At 44.0% G+C, this 18529-nt stretch overlaps 2 protein-coding genes across 12 annotated transcripts in view; one reads left to right on the plus strand and one right to left on the minus strand.

The window, feature by feature from the left end:
• DNAH10 (dynein axonemal heavy chain 10) overlaps window positions 1–9489 on the plus strand; it is a 59174-nt gene extending 49685 nt beyond the window's left edge. The window contains exons 67-78 of the mRNA XM_075516481.1: window positions 16–170; window positions 413–596; window positions 1423–1623; window positions 2790–2999; window positions 3380–3475; window positions 4224–4395; window positions 4903–5034; window positions 5514–5725; window positions 5826–5993; window positions 6254–6434; window positions 7551–7696; window positions 8174–9489. Of these exons, the coding sequence (XP_075372596.1) occupies window positions 16–170; window positions 413–596; window positions 1423–1623; window positions 2790–2999; window positions 3380–3475; window positions 4224–4395; window positions 4903–5034; window positions 5514–5725; window positions 5826–5993; window positions 6254–6434; window positions 7551–7696; window positions 8174–8320 (2004 nt within the window). The 3' untranslated portion in view covers window positions 8321–9489. The remainder of the gene's footprint in view (window positions 1–15; window positions 171–412; window positions 597–1422; window positions 1624–2789; window positions 3000–3379; window positions 3476–4223; window positions 4396–4902; window positions 5035–5513; window positions 5726–5825; window positions 5994–6253; window positions 6435–7550; window positions 7697–8173) is intronic.
• The window catches only part of CCDC92 (coiled-coil domain containing 92), a 31376-nt gene continuing 21474 nt past the window's right edge, over window positions 8628–18529 (minus strand). For 10 of the 11 annotated variants that reach the window (XM_075516478.1, XM_075516475.1, XM_075516474.1 and 7 more), the window contains 3 exons: window positions 13408–13554; window positions 12961–13002; window positions 9935–11455 (listed from right to left, as the gene is read on the minus strand). In XM_075516478.1, the coding sequence (XP_075372593.1) occupies window positions 10680–11455; window positions 12961–13002; window positions 13408–13537 (948 nt within the window). In that variant the 5' untranslated portion in view covers window positions 13538–13554 and the 3' untranslated portion in view covers window positions 9935–10679. Of the gene's footprint in view, window positions 9463–9934; window positions 11456–12960; window positions 13003–13407; window positions 13555–18529 lie in introns of those variants that run through there. The other variant, XR_012777787.1, reaches the window with a different exon arrangement.

Below are 18529 nucleotides of genomic sequence, written 5' to 3' on the forward strand. Positions count from 1 at the left end.
ATCTTTTCTCACCAGTGGTATGATACAGATGCTCTGGAGCAGATGCCATTCCCCATGCAGTACCAGAACAATCTCACGAACTTTCAGAAGCTCCTACTTTTACGGTGTTTCCGGGTGGACCGGCTATATCGGGCAGTAATGGACTATGTTACTCTGACAATGAGTGAGAAGTAAGTCACTCTCTTCTTTCAGATCCAAATCACGCCGTTCAGGTATTTCACACAGAACTGGAGTTGTAATCAACTATGTAAATGATTTTGTAATTTGCCTGAACAACAGCACATGATTTGTCTCTGTATCGTTTCCATGTGCAGTCTGCAATGTGCTTTCATGTTTTTGTAAAAGTCATCTTTTACGCAAGGTGGCTGCTCTTGTGCAAATTAGCAGTTTGTTGTGCTTCTTTTCCTACCAGGTATGTGCAGCCTCCTGTGATCAGCTTTGAAGCTATCTTTGAGCAGAGCAGTCCTTACTCACCAGTTGTTTTTATCTTAAGTCCTGGCTCTGATCCTGTCAGTGACCTCATGAAACTGGCTGAGAGGACAGGCTTTGGAGGGGATAGACTCAAATTCCTAGCCATGGGACAAGGCCAAGAAAAGGTAACTTCGGTGGGAGGGTAGGGACGTGCTGTGTGCAGCAAGGTAGTCTGTGAATTGCAACTCATGCTCCTACTGTTGTGGGCCTGTTCGAATTTCCTTTCCAAAGGCCGCCTCCATTTTAAAGGGAGTTACTTTGTGGTTCAGACATAGCATACCATTTGCCAGCCTGGGAATAATGCTTTTCTGTAATGTGAAAGGGGGCATTTGGCTGATTCAGAATCAGAATGATATTGTCATCTGTTAAAAAATAGTTGAGCTGAAAAGATGTTACTCTGCAGCCTTTCAAAGGTTAATCAGTGACCCTGTGTCTCTGTGTATGGACATGAGTTGATTGGAAGTCACAGTGTTTGTTACCAAAAAGATATCCTGCTGCTCTTTCTGTCTTTCCTGTAGCTTTCCTTTTTGTTGCGGACACTAAGGCAGGGATGTCCAAAGCTTAGCAGCTGACTGAATTTGCTGTGATTTCAGTCAGTGGGAGTGGGAACTCCTATTAGATTCATTTAGACTACCACTTCCTAGACTCTGATCTTCACCCTCTTCTGGGCCATGCACCGCTCCTGTACTGTTTTGAAATATTTCAATGCTGTGCGTGACTTTTAATTTCAAAAGGAATAATGAAATAAAAAAAGCATCTTGGAGCAACTTTTTGTGGTACTGGAAAAGGTCTGTTCTCAGCAAGGAGCATTCTGGTAAGTCTACTAAAACTAACTAAAAGGCTGAGTGTGCTTGCTAGCAGGAGGAAATCCACTGCACTAACCCATCAGAGTCAGTTTGCTTACAGGATAAAGGGAGAGTTACTCACAGACAGTTCTTTCCCTCTCTTAAGATTGCTTTGCAGATGCTGGAGAATGTGGTGGTTTGTGGAGAGTGGCTAATGTTGCAGAACTGTCACCTTTTGGTGAGGTGGCTTATCAATCTGGAAAAGGCCCTGGAGAAAATTACAAAGCCTCACCCAGACTTTCGCCTCTGGCTGACTACTGACCCGACCAAGGGCTTCCCAGTTGGAATACTGCAGAAGTCCTTAAAGGTACTGTGCAGTGGGGAAACCCCAGTCAGGAGGGCATGTCCTGCCACTCTTACTCAGCAAAACATGAGTGCAGCATGTTGACTTGGGCTGTATGTACTAGCTTTTGTCTTTATAAGCCAAATCCTTTTTTCATCATCCTGTTTATCTTATGGTGATTTTTTCCTTCGGGTGAAAGCTGTTCAGCAGGTTTTTTTCTGAAGCAGTTATTTCAGAGTAGAGGTTTGTGAGTAAACCTGGAAATGTGACAAATGCTCTTTAGATTCAAATGCCACCACAAGTGAGGAATATCCGGAGAGACAGAAATAGTCCTGTGAGTCCTGATGCTGAAGTGCAGAACTGAGGTCTCTGTCTAGCCTGGCAATAGTGCCAGTGGAGCAGACGTCGTAAGAGGATAATGGTTTCCAGCTGCTACTTCAGGCTGCAGCATTTATCACAAGCAAGCTGAGCTGATTATTTTGAAGGCACAAGCCATGATGCTGTCCTAATGTTCTTTTCTATGGCTGCTTTACTTCTGTTGTGGTGAACCAGTCCTGTAAACATAATCATTTTATTTCACAGATTTGAAAGCAGTGGCATGACAGATCCACCCAGTATGTGCTCTAGTGTATCAATGACAGCTCTGGAGTGTTCACCTCCAGCAGTGCTTAGTGCTGCAGTGGGGAGAAGTGAGCATGAATGTATCTTTAAAAGACTGCAAATATGGACCTTCTAGGTCTAGCCATGAGCAGTGAGAACAAAGGTTTTATAGCACTTTGAAAAAGCTGCCAGGAAGCTGGCTCTGCCTCAGTTTGATCATCAGTAAAGCCATATTAAAGACTGTTAAGCCATCTTACTGTGGTGATACGTAGGACACACCAAAGTGTGTAAAGTACTGATATTTCAGTAAATTAGATCTTCAAGTATGATAAATATTAATGTCTTTCCAATAACATGACTAGTTCTAAAATAATACCAAGTTTCTCTTTACATCTGTCTGTCTACCTTGATAAACTTAAAAGGTCCTTTTCCATGTCTTTACATAAGAAAAAATTCCATATTGATATAAATTTGGAAAGCTGTTCAAAATTTTCAAGCTTGCATTGTATAGCTTAGAGAGCATGATATATTTACAGTTTATTTTCCTGAGGCTATCCAGTAATTCATGGCTTCCCTAATTATTTTGATAGGTTGTGACAGAACCACCTAATGGTCTGAAACTGAATATGAGAGCCACCTACTTCAAAATTCCCCAGGAAGCCTTAGAGCAGTGCCCACATCCTGCCTTTAAATCCTTAGTCTACGTCTTGGCATTTTTCCATGCTGTGGTTCAGGAGAGAAGGAAGTTTGGGAAGGTTGGCTGGAACGTACCATACGATTTTAATGAATCTGATTTCCAGGTAAGAAAATAATTACAACGGCTCTTATATTCTTGAGTTGCTCAGATTACTTTTGAAAACATATAATCTATCCAGATTTAATCCTTTCTCACAGTAACATTTTGCCTCATTTTTTTCTGCTGCTGTGGACTCATGTAGACTCCCCATCTTCTATAATGTCAATTTTGGCCACTAAAAATTAATCAGATTCCCAGTCCTTCATGTTTATATTGCCTTTCGCATGGGTTTATGTTCTTAAGAGGATTTATGCTTAACTTTTTAATTATTTGAGAAAGAAATGATTGTTAGTTTTCAAACAAGAACTGCGTAAATAAAATCTATGGATATGTATAGCTGATTTATGAATCTTCTTATCTTACATGTTCCAACAACTTCATTAGGTCTGCATGGAAATTCTTAACACATACTTGACAAAAGCTTTCCAACAAAATGATGGTAAAATCCCCTGGAGCAGTCTCAAATATCTTATTGGTGAGGTGAGTGCCTACAATGTCACTAAGGAACACTTGATGGTAAAAGAATCCAGATCAATGAAGCTTCCTTTCTGCATGGGCTGTATCATCAAGTAAAGCTGGCTGAGAATCTCTCCTGGGCAGTCTCGAAACTCCTGTGCAGCCCTGAGCAAGTCACTTAATCTCACTGTCTCAATGAAATAGGGCCATTGTGTGTAACTGCACAACAGGGGAGTTATGGTGCTTAATTAATTTTGAGTGAGAGCGCCCTTGGGATCCTCTGATGAAAGGTACTGAACAGCACAACTTCACAGTATTATTAGTACAGTGGCGTATGACTGATGTGAGAGCTGTACAGGTATTTCTAAAGCTCTTGCAGTGCCGTATGTGGTATGTGCTGTGCAGTAGCCAGCCAGTTCAGCGTAGCTGCTGTGACATGAAATTCTACAGGAAGCTGCTATTTTGCAGCACTTAATCACAGCTGAGCATGAGCTAGTACCTAAGGAAGGTACCGCTGCACATAAATCACCAAGATGGTTAATAACCAGGGATGGTCCCACAGCAGCTATCGCCAGACAAAGTCCAAATACTTCCTGCTTGTTCCCCCTTTAGAGGGGGCTAGAGAAGATGTCCTTGGTATCCTTTAAGGGAGACAGTGTTATACCATGTGGTCACTGCTAAAGCGAAGAGCATTTTGGACCTTTTGATGATTTTTAACTATATTTGCTGCCCCAAAAGTCAGTGCTGTAATATTGATGTAACTAATTTCTAGGTCATGTATGGTGGGCGCGCAATTGATAGCTTTGATCGTCGCATTCTGACCGTCTATATGGATGAGTACCTTGGTGATTTCATATTTGACACATTCCAAGCATTTCATTTTTATAAAAACGACAAGGTTGATTATAAAATTCCACAAGGGACTGTAAAAGATGACTTTGTTGGTAAGAAATGCTTTTCCTGCCACATAAGTTAGCATTAAAAAAAAAAAAAGTCTACTTACAGTATACATTCTCTCCGTATGTCCATTGCTGCATATGAGGAGTTGAAAGGAACTTCAGGCATTGTGTGTGTATGTACTGCAGTGGTGTAATCCACTGATGATAATGTTCTTGCTTTGTATGAGCAGCCCTTTGTAATGTGAACTTACTGGCCAGCTCCTCGTTTCTTAAAAAAAAAAAATAAATCCCCAGGTAAACAGCATGTTAATTTTTTTATTATTAAGTGATACATTTCCATGAGGGGGTGTGTGGGGTGTGTGTGCGCACACATTTCATGCTTAAAAATGTTTAGTCGCTCCTTGCAGTGTTTCAACACCAGCTATAGCATTTGATTTTTTCAAGCAGAGCAGTAACAAAAAATCGCTTATAGAATTCTCGGCAGTATTCTTTTTCCCTGGTAGCTGTGGTTTAATATATCGCATGTTTAGGAAGCGTGTTTTTGTATTGCAGAGGCAATAGAATCTCTGCCACTTGCTAATACCCCAGAGGTGTTTGGTCTTCATGCAAATGCTGAGATTGGGTATTATACACGAGCAGTTCGTGATATATGGTCTCATCTTCTTGAGCTGCAGCCTCAAACAGGTATATGCTCCATTACTTTGAATTGTTTTTGTAAATAAGAAATAATGAGGTGGCGAGCTCCTTGCCGTGGGGATTGCGATACCAGCCACGCCACAGCCTGCCTCAGGGTGCCTGGGTCCTGGCACTGACGCTGCAGCCCGTCGCGCTGCCTGCGCCCTGTGCGGGGAGGTGCATGGTCCCGGGGGGCGCGGTGGGATTGTGTCGTGGCCTTGGGGAGCAGAGGCAGCGAAACAGCGAGGACTGGGAGGTGAGCAAAGCAGCCGAGCTGCTTAGCCCTGCTGGCATGGAAGTCGTTCAGCATGTACCCAGAGGCACAGTTTGAGGCACGCGGGGAGTCTCCCGGTGCAAATGTCAGTGCTGCAGAGGGTGGGAGACTTTGATGCCAAAAGGTGAGTCAGCTCTCAAAGTTCTCTTAGGGAATTAATAATAGAAGGGGTAACCTATGCAGGTTTAGTCTCACTAAACCATTTTTGTTTCAGGTGAAACTGGTACAGGAATTAGTCGAGACGAATACATTGCAAATGTTGCTAAGGATATAGAAAACAAAATACCGCAAGTATTCGATCTTGACCAGATACGGAAAGGTTTTGGACCAGAGATATCCCCTACGACTGTGGTGCTGTTGCAGGAACTGGAACGTTTTAATAAGCTGATCATTCGAATGGCAAAGTCATTGGCTGAACTGCGACGTGTAAGTAAGAACGCAGCCACTGCTGCTCACAGCAACTAGAGGAAATCAGTCAGGCTCTACCTGCCCCAGGCTGGCACTCAGACTCTCACCGTCTTTCCAGGCCTTGGCTGGGGAAGTTGGAATGAGCAGTGAACTGGATGATGTGGCTCGGGCTCTCTTTAATGGACAGATTCCTGGAATCTGGCGACGGCTAGCCCCCGATACACTCAAAACACTTGGAAATTGGATTATTTTCTTTAGAGCTCGGTATAACCAGTACACCAGCTGGGTGAGTGCCTCCAGAAAGCTTTTTGTTTTGTTAATCTGCATGATATGCTATGCAAATTGGTGCAGAAGTCAGTGAACACACGCTGCTTCAGACAAGTTACTTGAACTAATGCCAACCACCACGCAGAACGATAATGAATCATTGCACGACCATGGATGCAGGACAGGCTAGCCACTGGTCTTTAAGAGCGTTGGCCCCTGGGCTGAGTACCAGGCGTGGTGGGAGAGCCAGGTGCTGCAGCTTGTCTTCTGTGATTGCAGGTTGAGGAGTGTGAGCCAAAGGTGATGTGGCTCTCGGGCCTGCACGTCCCAGAGTCTTACCTGACCGCGCTTGTTCAAGCCACCTGCAGGAAAAACAAGTGGCCCCTGGATCACTCCACCCTCTACACAGAGGTAACCGCGTACAGGACTGCAGAAGACATCACTGAAGGGTCTACTCAAGGTAGGTGTTTTTATGATGATCTGGCAAAAATAACGAAGTAGTTCACTGGCGAGAGAGAGAGAAGTTGCCTGGCATACTGAGTCAGTACCTCCGCAGACAATACCCTTGGTTATGCGTTTCACAGCCCACAGGATTTCAAGCTGGGAAGCAGCTGGGTTCTGGTTTCTGCTTTCCTGCTGAGCCCCTGCAAACACAAAGCAGGATTTTCTTTCTTCAGCTCTTTTCACCCACACGTGTGTGTGTTTGAACTTACCCCTCTCCCTTGTGCTCTTTCTCCTTTTTTTCTTAATGGTTACTTGGCTTTCTTAAAAGTTACGGTTTTCTTAAAATGGTTTTCTTAAAAGTTACCAGTCCTATTAGGTTTATAAAGACCTATTTACACCACAAGTAATATACTGAAATATATTTAAACAAAAAGTAAATACAACTATGTATGATTTATTGTGTAAATATATCTTTATGAAATTTCTATGAGTAGCAATGCTCTAATTACTAAACATAACAAATGCTGGGTAAAGGGACAGCTAAGCAACGCTTTTGAGTGCTAGACCTGATTGGGAACAGAGGAGGAAAAAGAAAAATTAGATTTTTTTTTTGCTGAATCTAACTTCCAGTTAAAAATAAAAGTCACCTCAAGGGCTTACCTAGACTATTCTTTATTTGCTACCATTTCATCAAAATGCTTGGTATTTGTACCAGAACAACTCTATCCCGACCCTTCACCTCCTGTCAGAATGATCTAACAAGCAGTCCCACAGGAGTTAAAAAGCTCTTACAACTTGGCTGTTACTTGGGCAAGTAATTGGAGGATGGCACCCACTGTAGGGAAGAAAACCACGAGCAAATCAGTATTTATTCCTCATAGTTTATCATATGTAGTGCAACTCAGACAATTTTAATTTGAAAATAATTTTTTAAACATGGTAGGTCACAGTTGTATTATAAAAACAAACACCACAGACAAATATACCTCTGTGTAGCTGCAGCTTGAAATGATGAAGTGAGTTTTGTTGTGACCAAGTGCCAAGGACAGCTATTGCAGGAACAGTTGTCTTAAATTGATTTTTGTTTTAGTAGCTCACTTTACGTGAGATGTTGCATTTTCTGCCTGTGCAGGCTGCTTTGTTTCTGGTCTGTTTCTGGAAGGAGCAGACTGGGACATAGCGCACCGCTGCCTTACCAAAAGCAAGCCCGGAGCCCTGGTGGTGGAGTTACCCATCCTGAAGATAATCCCCACTGAAGCGCGCAGGCTCAAACTCCAGGTACTGCTCCTTTGGGGACACAGTGGTCGAGTAGTTTATTAACTTCCTTCTATTTTCACATCTCAATAGCTGGCCGTCCCTTCCCTCTTTCTTAGCACAAGCAGCACTATTTTATCATGACCACTAGTATATAAAGCATGCAGTTTAACACTTCTTACATTAGCCATCATTAAAGTTTTTCTTTTCTAGGGGTTACACTCAAGGGGGGTTAATACATTTGCTGCCCCTTTTCCATTCAGGCAGTATGGAACCATCTTGGGACACTCTTATAACCCCACTGCTCTCTTCATTATTTCCCATTACCAGCTAATGACACAAAGGATGTTTACATTTTCTGGGTATCGGTTATTTAAGACTTATAACAAAACCAGCAAATTTCTGAAGACGGTCATCTCTCCTAGAAGCCCTTTTTGTTTCCATTTTCATGTAGTACTTCAAGCACTACTCAGTGTCCTTCTTTCCTCCACACTCTTTTAGAACACTCTCCGGACACCTGTGTATACAACCTCCCTGAGAAGGAATGCGATGGGTGTCGGCCTTGTTTTTGAAGCTGATCTTTACACTACAAAGCACATTTCCCATTGGGTCCTTCAAGGCGTTTGTCTCACTTTGAACACAGACTGACTGACCTTGGCACTAGATTTTTCTCACAGAATCCAACCCTTTGCGCGGGGTGGGGGGGGCATCAAACTAGGCAAAGATTCACACCATGGGTGGGACAGCGTTCTCTTAGGCACACCTGACTTTACATAGTACGATACAACGAGCTAGTACGATCAATAAACACATTGGAAGAGAAAAGTGGTTTTCATAATTTGCATTTCCTTTTAGAAAGGCTCCAAGCTGGTCTACGTATATGAAAGAGGTAATAAGTTAGTCTCGCACACACAAAGACTAAGGTTTGCCTGTATGGTTGTAAGAAATGTTTTTAATTGCCCAAAGCATCACTTCCGCTGTGCTTAGAAGCGGTGCCTTCCATCATCCTTGAACAAGTGGCAGGGTAGATCAGTCATACAATAGATCGCCATAAAAATATGGCAACAACAGCCAAAGAAAACCAAACCCACTGCTGGTTAATGCAATACACTTAAAAACAGTAAACCACGGAATAAGAAGCTTTCTTTAACCAACCATTTTCCAGGAACACAGCTTTTCCCTATCCCTCCCCACCAGTCATGAAACAAATCCTACCACGCAAACGGCACGGAGGTCGTCTTTCTTGGGCTTCAGAACAGCAAGTGACTGAGTCGTGGGGGTGCATGGGGCAGGGCACAGGAGGCCTTAGGGCTAGTGGATATTCAAACCCTCTCTGACTGGGAACAACCCTGCTGGAAGTTGTCATGCTGCACAGGAAATTTAGCAGTACCACAGTTAGGAAGAACAGCTTTTGTCATCCTGCCAGTGCCTTTGTGGGGGAAGCTGACAGAGAGCGATCCAGGGCTCCAGAGGGAGACACACACCAACACACAGCTGCAGAAAAAGCTGGAGAGGGGCAGACTACAGCTGGCGAGGGGAAGGAAGAGGGCAGGCAGGGATCCTTCATCAGCTTTCACAGAGATTATGCGTTCTGAGTTTTTGAAGGCACATCATAAGCTTAGCAGCATTTGGGAGCCATTGTTTCTTGCTGGTCCTACTCAGAGGCTGCAGACAAGAGTGAAGCAGAGGTGAGCTGGAGGTGCTGATCAAAATTTAAGAAAAAATGGTGAAATTTGTGCTCCTTTCCCAAAACTACGTACTCTCACAGCTCTCAGTTATGCCTTTCTTTCCTAGGGAAAAAATCATAAAAAAAATAATCAAGTAGTCTAACAGATGTAGGGTCTACCTGTTGGCTTACTAGAAAGGAGTAGGGGAACCAGGGCAAGTGCAAGGCGAGTCCATCCCAATCCACAAGGATAAAAGTCAAGGATGCCAGGTTCTCCTCCTGTGTGAAGTGGTTACATCAGTTAAACTGAAAACTAAATACACACACTTTAGAGGGACAGCTCAGGGTTTCTAAGCTGGCAGAAGCCAGCACTGGCTGATGATGTCCAGAACAAGGGTAAGGTTTTCAGGAAACAAAAATCATCCCTTTAAAAAAAGTGCAGGTTAGAGCATAAAGAACCATTTCCATGTGGATAGCTAGTTACATTTTCTCCCCAGAAAAGGAGCTCTGAGCCAGTACAGAAGGTGCTACAAGTGCAGTGTACTGACCAATGTAAAATGTGTAATGGAGCCATCCACTTTAAAAAAGAAAACAAAACCCAAAAAACCACAAAAAAACCCAAACCAAAATAAAAAACCAACCCAGTGTTCATACTCTTTCTATGAGGATCATTAACCCTTTAAAAGAGCTTTATCCCACCCCTTTTTTACATAAGCAAAGCCACAACCCAAAGTATTTATTTAGGATTAATCAAGTAATGCTTGCTGGGACTCTCGGGATTTTGAGAAACTATGAACAGTTTGCAACTGAGAGCATGTGCATGTGAAGGAAAAGATGTCCTTAGTTCATTTTAAAGTGTATGTACATCTGCATTATTTTCAGTGCTACTGTGAGAAAGGCTTTGTCACGGAGGTTAGTGTTTGTGTATGACGTGCTTACATACACGGTGAAGACAAAAGAACCACTGATAGGTCAAATGTTAACAGCCAATACATGTTGCTGCAGGGTTATAGTTAAGTTTGTTGTCACTAATACGGGTTAATAACGCAGCCTGCAGCCTGTGCCTTTGTCCACACGTGTAGTTACAATAAATGGAGCAGTGCTCAGAAGCAAGCGGTCAGGTACCCCTGATTTGGCCACAGCATTTAGTAGTTATATATACCTTGCCATATGAACACAGTCATAGTAGGTTTCATTAGAGGAGCATAATCTATTAATGATGTATCTGGAAGAAGTTTGGCATGCATGGGGCATCAAAAGAAACTTTACTGCAGGTGCCATTTATCCTACAGGATCACAGTGCATAAAGAGCAACAGAGTAGAGCATTTCAGTGATTTTACTCAAACAGTTCTGTCTGTCCCTGAGTGCTTTCTGACCACTTTGCTTCCGTGGACCTGATCCACTGCCAGCGTTTCAACCTCCGGCTGAGGCTGGGATGGCGTGACGTGGTGGATGCGATGCGCCACCCCAATGTGCGCCTTGTGCGGCTTCTCTCGGGCTGGGCTGTGCGATTCACTGGATGCACGATCTGAAGCAATAGGTGGAATAACTAACGGCCTCTCCTTAATAAGATGGACCTCTGCCGTCTCCCTGGCCAACAGAAACGGAGTGGGATCAGGCATGGCATCCACAGGCTCTCTCAACAGCAGCTTCCGGCTATCTGATCCTATTCTGTAGGCCTCTTCAAACTCAGGGTTGAGTGGTGTTGACAGACTCTTCTTCATTCTGCGCCGTGGAGTCTCCGGCAGTTTATCTTTGGGAGGGGACGGCTTATAGTTGGACAATACGGGACTGCCAGAAGGGGTCCCCTCCGAAGTCCCGCTTGAGCTCATCAGCTTCTTCTTAGTAGCATGCAGTTGAGAAGTTAAATAAGCAATAGTGCTTGCTCTCTGCTCTAGTTCACTTGACAACATATTGAGCTTATGGCTTTTCATTTTTAACTCTTCCAAATACTTCTTTTCTCTTTCTTTAATAGTGTTTTCCAGCACCATTATCATCGCATTCTTTTGTTCGAGTTCTTTCAGTAATTCATTATTTTCAGCCTCTTTGACTTTCAGCTGAGCTTCAAGATCTTCACACTTTCTTTTGAGTTCATCACTTCTGGAACTACCATTTCCTAGAAGGATAGGAAAAGCGGAAGTGTTTCAAGTTAACAATAGCTACTAGGTAAAATAATGCAATAGGGTTCCTTTTGCCATCCCGAAGTCATATGAGAAATCCCAAAGCCTAACTTCAGCTCATACTCTTAAAATGACTTCATCTTCAGAAGCACCAGGACAGCTTTTAAGGAAACGATGACGAGCTAGTGCCACTCACCGTGGTTTAACAGCGTTGATACTAAGTAGAGATACTTCACGTGCTGGGGAACAGGGATTACAGAAACCATGCTTGCTGAACTTGATCAAAATTGGAGCCATTTTGCAAATCCTCTGGTTAAGAGGAACTTCTCTCACTGCAAATGCCAGACTGGCTGGCAAGAGTGATGGAGCAGTGTCACAGCTCTCCAGGAAGACATGCTCAGGCTTTAGCGTCACCCCTCCACAGGCAGCTGAAGCCTGTGACTCTAAGGCAGAGGTGTGCCTCTTCACTACGGTTTTGCTGCTGTAGAAGTCTCTGTGGGGATTAGGTGTCTGAGCCCAGCTGCCTTCTCCTCACGAGAGCGTGACACATCACCCCGTAACGCTAGGGGTTCTTGCACTGGTGAGGCCACACCCTCAGGAACAGGCAGGCTGACCCACCTCAGCACCCCTGCCCTAACGCCAAAGGGTGTGTGGGCCGATTTTGTCACTCTTCCCTTGGTTATTACAGCAGGATGGCTTCCCAACTGTTTAGCAGAGACCAGCAGCCTGAATTTGTCCAATAACAAGCACCCTATGTCACAGGGCTATCGACTATAAAGTGTTAGGTATTGTCCCCTCCACCCCGGGCAGCGCCTGAGCTTGGCACAGCATCAACACAGTGGCATCACCAATAGATCCCCTACTCTGAAAATCCTGTGATGAGAAGCATCTGAGCAACTTTGCAGTATCACGAAATAATGCTGAGCACATGCAAAGCTGCTCAGTTGCTTTGCTAAATTTGCCCATGTTCTCCGTTATCTGCGTGTCCTGTCCCACACTGCCCCGATCCAGGAGGTTACTCCCAGGGAGTATTTCATTCCTGTGCTGTTGATATACCTGTTGATAATATAATACATCTGAAATAAATCTTGTGTGTGTGTATATATATATAAAAATAAAAGCTTTGTGGTGTAATTACAGTACGAGCTAAGTTTGAATACTAGTCTCCCTCTTCTGCCCCTAAAATTCATGTCCCGTGTTCCCATGTAGCATGCAGGGAACTGACTGTCTAGTCAGAGAGAGGAGTCAGCAGTTCTACACTCTGTTCCTGGCTCTTTCAAAGATTTCCTGTGTGACCTTGATAAAGAACTCGTGACATTTACTTCATACATAACAGTAAGTCTGGAAAATAGAAAACTACTCTTATACCTTTAGAATTTATAAAGTCAACATCCCAAGTGCAAAGTATTCTCACCTACTTGTAACAGAGAAGATACAAACATTGAAAAAAATGAGGAAGTTTAACATGAACATTAAAAGAAAAATGCTACGTATTCCTTACCTGACAAGTCTGAACTCTTTACAGTCAGCTCATAGGTTAAATCTGAGGAAAAAAGTTGTTTATTTTGTTAGAACATCATCATCTACCCCATGCCCCACCTGGTGAGCATATTTACAATGGCATACTTCAATAAAAATATAAATAACTCTTTTCCCCACCCGAAGCAATAATAGGAGATCCACTGCAAATTATCCAGTCTGTCAAACAACTGGAACTATCAGGTGACACATTTTTTGGGTTTGGGGTTTTTTGTTTTTGTTTTGTTTTTTTAAATATCTTTGCTTAATGATCATGCAGTTGTGCCCCGAGATACATCCTGATCACCCTAAATACACCCTGGTGGAGGGCTTTGTTGCTGAGGTTTCACTGCTGCAGTAGGAAGCAGTTACTCCATTCCTGTGAAAAGAATTAAGCACCGAATCAGCATCAGCATCCTCTCCCAGCTACCTGTGCAGTGCTGCTGCAGGCGTCGAATCTCAGCGTGCAGGCCCTTCAGTGTGTTGGCATGTTCTCGCTGGAGAAACAACAGATTCTTCTGGGCACTCTGCAGCTGGTTCTCCAGGTTTGAAGTTGCCATCCTGACATGCAGTTACCCTGTCAGTAAGCAGATGTAGAATTGTCACAGTCAGTTAACCTTGCACATACAAAGATCCTCACTCTACAGCCAGGATCAGCAGGAATAGCTGAATTCGACTATTAAGGAATTGATGTGCAATCAAGCAAATGCCACAAAAGGTTGTTCTGTTTCACGACTATTCCGATTAGAAGTGCTCTAAGTTCACAGAAAGCCTAATTATACTCTAGGCCAGAGCAGCGTAGGGAACTCATTTGTTTGGAGTTAACACATTTAAAGGATTAACTTCAGGCAGACTAAGTCACTAATCCTGTTACAAGATAAAAGCGGCGTTCCGAGAAATGGGCTAGTATGTCCCTCTGTCCTGTTGGGGGCTTTCCACTTACCTCCAGGGATACAGGAATTAGTGACATCCCTGGACAAGAACAAGGAAGGAAGCACCGCAAGGCACCATTTCTGAAGAGAAATGCAAAACAGGGAGTCTAACACACAGCTAGGCCCAGCGGTACCGTCATGGACGTGGTTGCTACGGGGCGCCTTAGCCGAGATGTGCTCCCTGGGACCTGCGTGAGAGAAGGCTCTGGCTGCTGCTGGCTGCTGTTGCGTTTCCTCAGCCACGCTGGCGCAGGATCCTGTACCCAGTGCAGGCCCCACGGCACTGGAGACTGGCATCCCGCATGGGCCCCGATGACATGGAACAAGACAATTGACAAGGACAATGTTTCATTTAAAGAGAAAGCAAACAGATTTTTCTTGCTCAGGTTATGAGTACGTGGAAAATATTACACAGGTGGGTTTTCCTTGCGGAACAGCCTTATAAAACTCGGCCTTGGCTACAGCAGTGCTCAGACTCAAAGACAGAAGTGGTTAACTTACGATGCTGAGAGGCATTTTGGAAGAACCCCGCACTGCCAGTGTTACCGCTGCTCCCGATAAGGCAACAGTGGTTTTATGTATACCCAGAGGCCAAACTGCCAAGAAGCATCTGTCTGGTAGAGCTGGAGATACAGACTCCCAAATGAATTCCCTGATCTAGAGGTAAAAATAGCTCCTGGCACCAGGCGCAGCCAGATGCTTCCTGTGGAGAAGCATACATGGTGCCCCCGGGCTCTCTTCTGTGACATTTTAAAGGAGTACCGGGAGGAGCATCCAGAGAAGCACAAACAGGAGTTAGCAGGTCCTCAGTGATATCTAGTCACCAAGTCTGTCATGACACGATTTTGTTTATTGTCCTAGTGAAAATAACCATACTAATGAGAAAAAGCAACAATGACAGTATGCAATCCTCCTGCAACCTCAAAGCACAAAATCACTCAGGTATACTTTTACTAGTTCTTGAATGTCACTGTGTGATCGTTACCGCTCTCTGCATACACGGAGGGCTGTATGAGCAATGCTGCTACAGCCAGGGTGCATGGTGCTGCTCCACCTACAGCTGGTTTACAGAGGCTGCAGGGCCTACACGAGAAGAACTTTCCAAAAACATATGTCCTTAATAACTCCACATTACTACACCTTAAATTCCTTTAGCAAGAAAGCTGTCATGCTTGGGAAGCTTTCTGAAAACTCTGGGAAGTCAGCTGCCTTCTCGGGCAGCTCAGGAGCATGACAACAGTGCAAGAATAGGCACACAGACAAACTGTAGAGCGCCAGGCTAACGGGGACACTGGAGTGACAGGCAGCAGCATGTACTGGGTGGGAATTACACAAGCCATGGTGGGAGAAACACTTTCAGGGGGACAGAGCAGCAGAGGGAACTCTGTCCCAGCCCCCGGCCTACCACCAGGACTGCTGGGGAAAGGTTTGTCATGTGCCCCTGCACGCTCCCCGAGCGGAGCTGATGATCTGGCCTGGTAGGGCTGGAAGCCACAGCAGCCCTCTCCTGCTGCCCAGTAAGCCAGCCAAGGAGGCGGGAGACTGATAAAGTGGTCAGGATGCTGGGTTAAACACTGCTGATGTACGAGGAGCATTACCTTTGTCATTACAGTACTAAAGAGTAAATTCAGTTATCTGTGTAGCTTCATAAAAACAATTACAGTATTTAGGTTATAAAGATAAGTAAAGAATCGGGACTCCTGTCGCTTGGACAACCATCTGCAACGGCATTACAACCACAGTCTGTAATTACAGGAGCACATGTTGTGCATAAGATAGACCTTAATTCTCTCCCGCGGCTGCCTCAGGCACCTTCACGGGTTCCTCTTGCCATGTCAAGTGTTTTCCATTGGGCTCTTTTTGGTATGTAGTTTTATGACAAAAATTTGATTCTACAAGTTTAAAATTGGTAGAGCATAAGCTCAGAGAAAGTACCACATTTTTTTCATTCCTAAACATAACACAGCCCTGTGTTTAATTTTATACTTTTTACTCCCCAAAAGAACACCAGAGTCAGTGCTTCTGTGCCTTGGTAAAACATTTGGGGGGGGATAAATAGCCCCTCTCCCCGCAAGCCTTCCAAATTTCATGTGTGACCTTACCTGACTTACCTCTACAGAAGCATATATTTGAATGTACAAAAAAATAAAGGGTAAAAGACTTTCAAGGAATCCAGTGCTGTGCAAGGGGCAAAACAGAGCTCTTGGTTACTTTATAACAGAGATCAGAGATTAAATTCAGCGCTCAAGAAGAATGAGGGTAACAGTGCCAACTTGTGCTTTGTTGAGTGGAACGGGTCATTTCACAACCACCATCATTAGCAAACAGGCAAAAATTATGGACCAAAAATATTCTAAAAAGAGGTTTCCGGGTTGGCTAAATAAGAAATAAACCAAGTTGTGCACACAGGCTCCTGCTCTACGGCTTCTGAAGAGCGGCTCACCTGAGCTGCGAGTGCTTTCCGCAGCCCGGCAGCAGAGGCTCTGGGACGCTCCATGACCACCACAGGGTACCCCCTCACTGCCCACGGCGTCAGAGGATGGACGCCGCTGCCCACAGCAATTACTGTGGGGCACCATTCATTTTAAGGATTGGCGATACTTTAGCTGTGTTACATTTTCAAAGTGACATCATCTTGTCTGCAAAGCTGACTTCAGACAGACAGAAGCTTTACTGAATCATCCAGTTTAAGCGATCGTTATACTCTCACCGACTGAATGTGACAGCAGAATAAAACCTGCAGAGTCCATGCCCTCCCCATAGCTGGAGCTCAGACTGCATGGTACACCAAGGCTCAGAAAGGATTTTTATTCAAGAAACGTATTTTCCAAAAGAAACTCTAGGCACTGACAGTGCTAGGTGAAAGACTAGCCTACACATAAGATCCCGAAGCCTTTACTATCACAAGGCTTACTAACGGTGGCTTTACACCTGTAACTATAATCTGAATAGAAAAAGACTTCATCATCAGCAACAAACAGTAAGTGTTTATAACTCAGTCCTTGCAAATAAACCTGTTTTTTAAAAACTAGTTTCTAAATGTTAGAAAAAGCAAAACAAGGCTGTCACTATTAATCTCCTGAATTGTTTTTTCACCTTGATCTCTTGCATCTGAGAGATCACACTAGGATTACCTACTCTGAAGGAAAAAAAAAAAAAAAATTATCAGAGGCAGGCTAGTTTTAGGCTTAGGAAGAAAATAAAAATTACCAGCACCAGAGCATCGTCTTCCCTGCAGCACCGGTAAGTTAATCAGTGAGAGCAATTAAATCAATCCACTTTGAATTTTAGCTGCAGCCCCTCTGCACTAAGTAGTTTCTCTCCTCAGAGGATAAAGGATCAGAGGGCTGACTTTCCCACAAGCTCTCTGCAGCCTTCCCATGCTTTTCTGCTTCACCACACCTTGTTGCCTGCCCGTCCGCTCTCCTTTACTTCAAGGGAAAGGGAAGGCCACCGTGGTAAAGTCACAGCTTCCACAGGATTTAGGGGCAGCAGCTTCAGTTCGAACCCCACTCCACCCTGCCCAGTCACGTCTTTTAGACAGCACATACAAACACCGTGCAACCCGTGCACGGGCGTTCTGGGAAACAGCCAGAAGCACCTACCGTAAAACAGGGAAAGGGGAACGTGTCTCGCATAGACAGCCACTGTACAGAGACACTTTTGCTATGAAATCTGCTCAGAATTGTGCAAATTGGAATTAATAAGGATATATTCCAAGCCACTATTCACTTTGTACCTATTTTACACCAAATCTTAAGCCACAAAATTAGACCTAATATTATGAAAGTCTGAGATCTGGATGAAGGGATTTTAACAGAATATGCATTATCTGTCAAGCAAGCTCATTAGCACAATATTAGAAATATTTTTTTATTGCTTTTGCAGCCATACTTATAAGGACATTTCTATTGCACAAATGAGGGAAGAAAAAAACCCTCACATCTGCAGTCTGAATAGCTCTCAGACACCCACGATCACCTGCGCTTCACCCAGTTCTAAGTTCAGCAATATTTTTCCCTGTAGGAACTTTTTTAGCCAGTGCCTAACTAAAAAGCTGGCCAAACTGCCAAAGCAGAAGCCAGCTAAAGAGAAAATAGTTATCTTTCTAGAATAATATCAAATTGTTTTATGCCCCTAGAGACAATACAACTGAATGGCACACAAGAAGACTGAAGATATGGGTAGGATATAAGGAAGTCAGGCCAACAGCCTAGCCAATTCATGTGGTGTTGGGCAAGCTTACTGAACAGACCATTTCTGAAGATGGGAAAGATGAGGCTGAAAGGAGGGAAAAAGCCTCTCAGCATGACATCCCAGAAGAGTGCTCCTGAGAGCAGGAACTCAAGAGCTGGACACCAGTGGCACTCCCTCCAGGAAACATGGATTACTATTGCCTGTCTTAAGAGGCGTGCATGTGCTGTGTACAACACGCACTGCAGTTCATCCCTTAACACCGCACTACGTGTACTGCTTGCACAGCTTGTTCTGATTTTTTCAGCTATGCCAGCGGGGGTTTATTTTATTTTTCTTGCTTTGCTGGTGGCAGCTTGTGATTTTGGAATTGTTTACTATATGAAAAATACTGCTGAGCTGAAGACTTGCTTTTACTGAGGAATT

Source organism: Mycteria americana, chromosome 13, assembly GCF_035582795.1.
Source record: "Mycteria americana isolate JAX WOST 10 ecotype Jacksonville Zoo and Gardens chromosome 13, USCA_MyAme_1.0, whole genome shotgun sequence".
In the NCBI taxonomy this organism is placed as follows: Eukaryota; Metazoa; Chordata; class Aves; order Ciconiiformes; family Ciconiidae; genus Mycteria; species Mycteria americana.